Below are 9,840 nucleotides of genomic sequence, written 5' to 3'. Positions count from 1 at the left end.
ATTGTGCTTTGGCACCTGTCGTTGTTGTTGGGTAGTCCCTCCAACCGATCATGTCGCGTAGGCCCCTCCCACTGTTGGCCATATCAATTTTCAGCTGCTGGTGAGGTAATCGTATGATCCCTCATACCCCATAAGCCCCGCCCAGAACTCATACACAAATCGTAAGTGAGATGGCTGGTCACTGTTTACCCAGACTGTAACAAAGTAACAATATGAACTTGTGACAGAAAGGTCATTCGTTTTCCGAGTGGTGGCGACCCATGTGTTTGTTTTAACATGGTACTCAGTCTTCCTCGTCTGATACATTTAGTTTTATTGTCACCTTTGCGCAAATCAGCAACAAAATAAAAATTACAAATAAAATACAAACCGACAACAACAACAACAACAAAATCAACAACAATGCGGCCACTTTCGATTGGGACCTCAGAATGATGGGAATGGTTTGTTTTCTTCATCTTGATCAGTCCTGCCTAAGACGGCCACCTGTCTTATACGGCCACCTGTCTTATACGGCCACTTTTCTCCTTGACAATGGGTGGCCGTCTTACACAGGTTTGACTGTATTACGACTCACGATTTCTCTCTATGAACTGAGTTACAGACTTGTGAATTCAACTCTTCAACAATGGTATCTGGCCAAATTGTGTGAAAGCTAAGATTCAATGTCTGATAGTATCTGATAGAGATGTATGCTGATATAGGGAGTTTACGATCTGATTTCTCCACTTTTCTCATTTGGTAATATCTGCGAGCAGGTTTATGCGATTTGTGTCCAAATCTAAGACTGTTTTCTTTTTTTCATAATTAGTCACCGCCTTAGATCATGGTTTTCAGGAGGAAAAAAAGGTTCTTTTATGTTGACCAAGTTTTTTTTGGAAAAATTCAAGGGGCACCTCTCTATTCTTAGTTATTGGTGTCTTGGTAACCGCTTTTGTTTATTCTCAGTTGGTATATATATGAGTCTTCTTAAATCCTGATGCGTTGTTTTTAGCCCATCCGGAATAGATGTCTGAACAAACCGTAAACCCCTGAGCAATTATCCAAGCTTTTTTGGCAATGCTCACGTGGTTTTTCATGTTTTAAGTGCGCACTGTGTGAAGAATTTGATGTCAGCTTGTCCACACTCCTACACTTACTTACCCCTTTTTCTTCTCTCTTGATGAAAATCACCATCAAAGTTGTCAATGGGAAGGAAATCAATGATGCACACATGTCCAATAAACACCTGGTTGAAAATATTTCAACCAAAATTGAGTAAAATATTAACCCTATCTTAAAAAGCATTCAGCTTCAGGAGTGTTCATTGGCTACGGTTTTCTGGTTTCTTGACAAAGACGGTAAAACCGCGACCGCCACATCAGATGGATATTTCATCATACTTACAAAGTTTTGGAGAAGTTTGAGGAAGAGAGGGGGTTAAAAACTTTAATGCTGTTGAGAAGACCAAGTTTCTGCAGGGTTGGGTAATATCCTACACATCAAGAGAGAGGTCCTTGCATGGGTACGAGAAAAGTTTGGTGAATGGCGTGTAAACCAAAAGCTTACAAATGAATGAACATGTAAATTGGTATTCTTCATATTAATAATCCACTTGGTTGAATTTTATTTCTTCAAGGTTTTGTTAAAATTGGTTCAAAGATGACTGAGGTATTGACATTTAATTGGGTCGGCTTTTTAAGACATCAGGTACCTTTATGAAAATCCCATAGTGTCATTAATGATAATCTGAAAAATGTATGTCCTCAAAGATTGTAGTGATAAAAGTATGAGAGGTAAAAGGTTGACATAATGTCTGCTGAATACCATTTGTGTCCTTTCTATCTACGTTTCTTATTTGTTGCTGAGTTTTTTAAAACACATACAAAAGTTTCATGTCATGTGGTTCATTCATTTCATTTTGTTATTTTTATAACACAGGTCAGAAAATGAGTGAAATATCAAGGTCTCAAGAGTACATGAGTTTCAGGAGCTCTATTCCTCAGAGGAAGGTAAAGTACATTACCTTGTTTTTTTCCCCTCACATTGTCAAGTGGGGGGGGGGGGGTATGGTACAGTGCCTGTCTACTGTACATTCCCGTCTGCCTTATATGAGCGTGAGGCTCATGAAAGGCTTCGTGATTTGTTACTGTCAGAATAGATATTTCCTTGTATCTTGAGATCGGCAGTATTCAAAGAAAAAATGTGACCTTGTTTTGTCTAAACTTACATACATAGCAGAACAGTGTCTGCTATTCACACCCTGGGTTTTTCCTTTATGGGTTTTAATTAGCCTTTGTTGTAGGCCAAGTCAAGAACTGAAAAATATGAGTTTGGTATTTTCTAACATAACTTCTTTAAGATGTCTCTGATGTTTAGATAACTCATTATGTTTTTCTTGAGACATAGATGCATTTAAAGATTACATGTGACTTCCAAATGCCTGAGAGATTGGTACTTGGTTTTGATAACAAGATTATTACTCCTTTACGTTTTGTCATAAATCATACATTGGCCCCTGACGTTACGGTTGTGGGCGAGCCGTCATAATCCAGTCACCTGTCATTGTTGTTAGGTAGTTCCCTCCAACCGATCATGTTGAGTAGGCCCTTCCCACTGTTGACCAATAGGTAACACATTTTCGGCTGCAGATGAGGGAAGCGTGTGATCCCTCATAACCGAGACGTGTTATCAGCACGTCTTGCTCATAACCCATAAGCCACACCTAGAACTCATACACAAATCGTAAGTGAGAGGAGTGGTCACTGTTTACCCTGTCAGTAACAATATAACAATGGACGTCAACATGAACTTGTGACAGAAGCCTCGCTCGTTCTCCGAGTGGTGATGACCCATGTGTTTGTTTTACCATAGCACTCGGTCCTCCTTGTCTGACGCATTTCGTTTTATTGTCACCCTTTCATAAAAGCAGCAACAAAATTTTAAAAAATTAAATTAAACCCAGCGAAAACAACAACAACAATGCGGCTACCTTCGGTTGGGACCTCAGAAAGGAATGGTTTGTTTTCTTCATCTTGATCAGTCCTGCCTAAGACAGCCACCTGTCTTATACGGCCACTTTTCTCCTTGACCATGGGTGGCCGTCTTACTCAGGTTCCACTGTATATTATTCAGAGAAGAAAATGTGCTAAGCTTTAAATTTATTTCCCTTTAGCCATATGCGACGCAATATCCTATTTTCGTGCCCGTAAGCATGATAAGGATGTACAGCAGTAGAACATTTTTTTTTGGTGTTATTTAGAACAAAATCGTAGAAACTGGACTTTGGGATGAACCTGTGCTTCACTTCCGTGCTGACTAAAACTAAACTTAAATTACCCATTTTTGTGTGTTTTTTGTTGTTTGTTGTATTTTGGGGGGGAAGGGGGTGTTCTTACCTTGAACTTGTATTTTTGGGCCTGCTTTGGTAGATTCAGGGATTTGAGTTCTGGCTGTGCCTGATATGAAGTTGTTCACCTTGGAAAGGTATTTTACTTTTTCTTCCGTTTGTCCAACTGCAAATGAGTACTCAAAAGTCAATAGAGATTAGATAATGTCAGGGTAAAAGCTGCACGTGCCCTGCAGGTTGAGATCATGTGATATTTTGGCTGTCTGACCGTTGTAATTTCTCAAATTTATACCTTTAACTTGACGGATTAAAAGACTATAAGTATAAGATTTGATGTTATAGGTAAGTGAAAATTTGCCAGGACTAATGCTAAGCTTTATGTATATTGATTTTTTTTTTGGTCATATGTATGGAAAAAATAGAGTGAAGATAAAAGGAAACAATTTATTTTTTGGGGTTGAATTTGTGTAGCTGGAAGTGGTTTTGCCCTTAAACTGCAGTCAAATTTTGTTGTTTACTTAAAATTTGTGGGGGGGGGGGGGGTTTCTGAATGAATTAACTTTACATTTCTTTTTCCCTTTCATTTTACAGTAACAATTCTTTTGTCCTAAAAGCCTACGCATTTTATTTGTTATATTTGTTGACGTGAGATGAATCAAACTGATGTGATACCCCCCGGGGCGGTGCCACTGACTGAAGTGTCTTTAGGCCATTCCCAAAGGTTCATGCACAGTAGAATTGTAAATGGGCTGATCTAACAATGTCATGCTCATTACTGTGCCTGATCTACTGGAACTGTTGCTTTTTCTTTCCCAATCCTTACTATTGTCATTTTCCTTCTTTTGTATGTTCGAGGGTGCCTTGATAGTCGAAGCAGACCTTGTGCTGTTGAAGCTAGAGAGGTGAGCAGAGTAAGTCTGATTCCCTGTAAAGACTTCTCTGTTGACACCCACCCCTTGGCGCTCATATGACCTTATGCAGTTGCAAGCGCCGTAAAACTACTAAAACAAACAAACTGAAGTGATGGTTTTTTATTATCCTTTTTCAGTGTTTGTTGATTTGTGATGGACAACAAACTGGTATGGGAAGACTTGATTTTTTTTTACTCCACAGATAATTGTGGATGATGACAACAGTAAGGAATGGACCCTGTACGAGGCAGGGCCCAAAACAGTCAAGTGCCCTCTCATATGCTTTCCACCAGCAAGTGGGTCGGCTGATGTTTATTTCCGACAGGTTTTGGGACTCTCTGCCCTTGGCTACAGAGTTATAGGTGTAAGTATTTCACGTTAATTGTTTCACTACTGTTTTTTAGCTTTCTTTTCCTTTTTCCTGCCTTGATGGTTCTCTGTGGCCTAGCATCTGTGAGGGCTAGGCTAGAATGTCTTTTCCGGAGTGTTCTGAATGTTTTAAGGGTACTTTACTTTTCCGATCCAGCGGCCATCTGTGTTCTAGCCCTACTTCAGCCTGTCGATATGGCAAAGAATTTACAGGTTTTATCCGCAGTGTTTTGTCACTGTATATAGTATTTATGATATCTGGGGAGGCAGGTAGGTGGGTACTACGCAGGTCGCTAAGTGCAGAGCAGGTAAAGAGGTGGTTTGATACTGTTTCATCCTGGCAGTCACACAACGTGCAGTCAGGTGGGGTATCCTTGCAGATCCTATTTAAGTATGAATTCAGTGGGATGTGTTGGGCTCGCAGGGAAAAGATAGGCGATTTTATGATAAAGACATGACATTGGTCTTATGCATGCACATAAGTTAACTTTTGTTGTTTGTCTTTTCTTAGTATTCATTTTCTACAATATGTTTATTCAAAAGAGTTATTTAATTTGCTCTCAAGATTCTGCACTTGCCACAATGATGGCAGTCAGAATATAGCTGTCATTTTATTTTCTGTTCTGTTCATTGCTAACAAAGAAGATACATACAGAGATTCTTATAAACACTGGTCATCTTCACATTAGATGTTATCTCTTTTTTTTCAGATTGAGTACCCAATATACTGGACAATGAAAGAATTTGTGGAAGGTTTCAGAAAATTGCTGGACCACTTGTCTCTAGACAAGGTTTGTGTCTTTTTTTACTATGTAACTTTCTTGTCCTTCTCTGAGAGCATCTGAGCTGAGAAGTGAGAGGCAAATCGTGACCACCAATGTCTGTTTCGGATTTGGCTCTAAAAGAAGAAGATGAAGTGTGTAAGAAGAAGAAAGGTCACAGAAGAAGTTGTTAGTGTTTAGAGGCTTCATTGCATCTCCAGTATTATTCTTGTAAATGTTTTACGTGCCCTTCCAAACCAATTTTAAAGGATGATCCATGAGTAATAGGTTGTCAGTTTTGTGCCCCAAATAAGAGAATGTTGTGTGAAAGAGATGAAGTAATAGTTTTATAATATTGATATATATAAGTGATGACTACTGCTCAAGAATAGGGAAATGTGACTCCAAACTCAAATGAGACAAGAGTAAATATAAAGAAATGACGTCAGATTTTTACAGTTCTCGTGATTTAGTTTCATATTAACTATTTGAACAGGTTCATATCTTCGGAGCCTCACTGGGTGGTTTCCTGGCCCAGAAGTTTGCAGAGTACAGCTGTCGATCGCAACGAGTGGCTTCCCTGATCTTGTGCAATTCCTTTTATGATACAACCATCTTTCAACAGACAAACTCAGCACCCACGTAAGCCACGCTTGCTTTGTTGTTTTTTGATGGGCAATTAGAGGAAAGGACTAGGAAATAAATGAAAAGTAAATGTTGTCATTGTGAACTCAAATACAATGACAGGAAACACTGTATGGTCACTCATGTACATATTCCGGTACATGTAGCCTACCTATTTTCAACTGGACAAAGAGAGGGAAGAATGGTAAAATTGCTTCCCCCAAGGATTCAATGTCCTGCCTTTGAGAACAGAGTCCAACTCATTTTATGGTTGCTAATTTGATGCCTCAATCACTAGACAAGGATGCTGCAGTTAAGTTCATTACTTGAATAATATACTGAGACCATAACTGGGAAAAATATATTTGCTTTTAAAAAAAAAATGGAAATGAGGAAAGCAACATGATTTACAGGTGTTTCCTTTCAACTAGTAACACGCACATTTTTTTATGTCATGCGTTTTAGATATAGCACAGGGCGTGTCATATGCTCTTGATTACATCATTTTCATATTTTTGTTTTCTATTAAAATCTGTAACGTTTCTCATTGTTTTGTTTCCCTGGCATATTGACTTTTTGTTGAGGCAGACTTGCTCAATGAGTCCCTGGTTAAAAAGCAAGAATGCTTTCTCTTATCTAGAGAAAAGAGTTATTGCCTTCGTTTTAATGAAACATTAGTCTTTCTTATCTTAAGATTGTGAGAGGGATATCTTACAATTCTTGATAATAATATGTCGTGTCATTTGGAGGGTGTGTTTTCTGTTCTTGCTAGTCCTCCCAGCTGCGTGTAGGTCCGTGGTTTTGACCTAATGAGGAAGCATAAATGATGTTTGTGTACGTATGACACGCTACACTGTTGTATGTCCCTGTGGTGGTGGGGATGGTTTTGAACATAAACATGAGGGGATGTGTTAGGTGAAGGAGCTGTTGTGAAGTCAGGAGTACCATCCTTGTGAGAAGGATACAGTGTTTGAATTAGGGATTTTGGATTTTCAATTGCTTTATCAGGGAATTCCGTTCGTCTTGTTATGTGCGTTGTCCATCTCTATCACTACTATCAGTATCTACTCATGTGTGTGTTTTTGTTTTTTTTATTGTTTAATTCGTCATGATGAATATTAATGTGAATTGGTAGATAGTTGTATTTGTACAAGTGTGAGTGTGTGTGGAAGAGAGAGACTTGAAATGGAGAGAGATAGAAGTGTTAAAGAGATAGAGAAACGGAGAACAGGAATGAGAAAGAAAGGAACGTGAGTGCATACCTTTACCCCTCCGTTCTGTGCACCAGAAAAATGCCTGGGTGTGTGATGGTGATGTAAATCTAACAGTGGACCCAAAGAGCAGGGGTCAGGTGGCCACGGCTCAGAGGATTGAATCTTCATTCTCTATACTATAGCTATGAGAAAAATCTCCATTGTCGATTGTGAAGTTGTTTTCTTATTGTCTTCATTGATCTGTTCTAGTTTTTGGGTTTTCAGACAAATCTCAAGTGGATTTTGTATCTGCTTAAAGAGGAGATATTTGGCACTGGGTAGTTGATGTCTTATTGGTTCTTCAAGTTTCTACCGTGGGCTAACTTACTGGTGTAAACAATTTTGTCAGAATGTCAAGTGAATCTTTGTAGTTCATTTAGTCAGTGATACTGATGTACTTTGGCCTTTTTTTTTTAGACATGGCCCTAGGCCCTTGCTTTATATATGCTATGATAAAGTGATTGTGCAATGAAATGTTAGTGGTGGTCATATCAATACTTGTAAGTGTAAGACTAAGTTGTTGTTTTTTTAAGCTACAGGAGTAAATGTCTAATGGGACTCTCAATTGAAGATAACAGGATTACAAAGCAAGGTGCTCTATCTTCTTGGACCTCATTTTCTATTACTATTTTTTTGTGCTTGAAACATTCTTTTAAATGATAACTGTCAAGAGTGTAAGTCACTACAGTGTGCTGATTTCAATACACCTATCAGTGATGTAAACTAGGCTTACCACTTTTAGGATTGGAAAAGTGTGGAGCACTTTTATTTAATCATAATAATAATTGTACCTATGAGACATCCTCGTCCTCTTGAAATCTATTCTGTTCAAAGAAAGAGTCCACTATAAAGTTTAAGTTGGTACATGCCTTTCATTATGTCGATGGACCCTGTTATTGATTCAGCTTCGTCTCGACTAATTTACCAGAGGCAAAGGTCAAAGTTTATTCTCCTAGAGTCCCTTTCGATATATGTACTGTCTTCAGGGGACATTTAATTTTTTTTCTCTCCCAGCCAGTTCATGTAGAAAACACTAGTGTGGCAATATAGAAAGTATCTCTTTCTGTATAGGGTTTTACAAGTCATGGATGTACATATTATAACTTGTTAGGGTTTTGTAGTGCAAATACATTTACTCTCTGTTTAAGGTTCTGGATGATGCCAGCAATGCTTCTGAAGAAAATGGTGATGGGCAGCTTTGATAAAAAGCCAACAGATCCAGACATTGCTGATTCAATGGATTTCATGGTTGAAAAAGTGAGTAGAGAGTTCATATGTCTGTTCATATGTCACTTCCATTTTTGAGAATGCAGTTCTCTAATTTTGTCTCTTTCCAAAGATATGTTCTTGCTATGAAGTTAAGAGTTAATATTCATTTTTTGATCATTTTGCCACTTGGTGTGTAAATTTTCTGCAAATTAATGAAAATATTCTCTGTTGACTGCAACAGTTTAGGTGTTTTTTTTGTGGAATATAATTGGGACACTGCATTAGTTTTGAATTTGTGAGTGATGTTTGACGCGACGGGCAGTTCAATGATCTCTACTTTTCGTTCTTGGTTGATTTGCTGTGCCGGCATGGATTTTTTGTTCTGTAAATTATGATCTGAAATGCGGGATCAAAGCCGAATGTAGACCTTCAGAGTGAGTCCGAGCAGGATCTTAGGGGTGACTTTTGTATGGTAAAAATTCTATTTTCTTAAAACAGCGGGGTCTTCAGCAAACCAGGATCGTGAGAGATGGGATCTTAGGCGGAGACTACTGTGCCACCTTACACTCCTGTTGTTGTTTCAGTCTTTCAGTCTTGCTTTCTGCTAATGAAAAAAAAAAGACCATTATTGTGTCCAAAAAAAAAAAAAAAAAAGAAATTGCACTTTTATTGACCCCAGAAGAGCAATTTGGTTTACAATGGCAAACATACATACATTCATATTCATAATTTTACATACATACACACATAAATACATAATTATACTAACATACTTACATACACAAATATATACATAAATACACAATATTACACCAATACAGAACAGTTCACAACCATGCCATTGCCGGTCGTCACTGCAGTGCACTGATAGGCTTCTCTTAACATTAGAAAAACAAATTATTCTGACTCACTGTGAATGAAGGTCCATCTTGATTACACATTGTTTTTAAGATTAATGACTCACTTACTTAGTCATTCCTCAAGCTCAATGCATATTGGTCTCAGAGTGCTATGTTTGAAGTGTTGATTGAAAAAAAAAAAATCATTTCATTTCTTGCGGCATTTATTTATTTGAAGACACATCTTTTTCAGTTGGATGGTATGTCACAACAAGCTTTGGCATCGAGACTGACCTTGAACTGCATGAACTGTTACGTGGAACCACAGAAGTTACGTGATGTGGACGTAACCCTCATGGATGTGAGTTTTACAAGTACAAATATGTTCTGTCTCTCTCTGTCTCTCACTCTCTCTCACTCTCTCTCTCTCTCTCTCTCTATCTTTCTATCTATCCACCGGTTTCTCTCTCTCTCTCTCTCTCTCTCTTTTTATCTATCCACCGGTTTCTCTCTCTCTCTCTCTCTCTCTCTCTCTCTCTCTCTCTC

At 38.3% G+C, this 9,840-nt stretch overlaps 1 protein-coding gene across 4 annotated transcripts in view; it reads left to right on the top strand.

The window, feature by feature from the left end:
• Window positions 1-9,840, top strand: part of LOC101855900 (maspardin) — a 17,329-nt gene that overhangs the window by 4,384 nt on the left and 3,105 nt on the right. For 3 of the 4 annotated variants that reach the window (XM_013087122.2, XM_013087123.2, XM_005106645.3), the window contains exons 2-7: window positions 1,921-1,991; window positions 4,442-4,603; window positions 5,319-5,399; window positions 5,866-6,011; window positions 8,395-8,503; window positions 9,548-9,655. In XM_013087122.2, coding sequence (XP_012942576.1) covers window positions 1,929-1,991; window positions 4,442-4,603; window positions 5,319-5,399; window positions 5,866-6,011; window positions 8,395-8,503; window positions 9,548-9,655 — 669 coding nt within the window. In that variant the 5' untranslated portion in view covers window positions 1,921-1,928. The remainder of the gene's footprint in view (window positions 1-1,920; window positions 1,992-4,441; window positions 4,604-5,318; window positions 5,400-5,865; window positions 6,012-8,394; window positions 8,504-9,547; window positions 9,656-9,840) is intronic. The other variant, XM_035971959.1, reaches the window with a different exon arrangement.

The sequence above is a fragment of the Aplysia californica genome, unplaced genomic scaffold (assembly GCF_000002075.1).
Source record: "Aplysia californica isolate F4 #8 unplaced genomic scaffold, AplCal3.0 scaffold00548, whole genome shotgun sequence".
NCBI classification, from domain to species: Eukaryota; Metazoa; Mollusca; class Gastropoda; order Aplysiida; family Aplysiidae; genus Aplysia; species Aplysia californica.
Note: the sequence above shows the minus strand (reverse complement) of the source record. Positions and strands in the feature narration are given on the sequence as shown.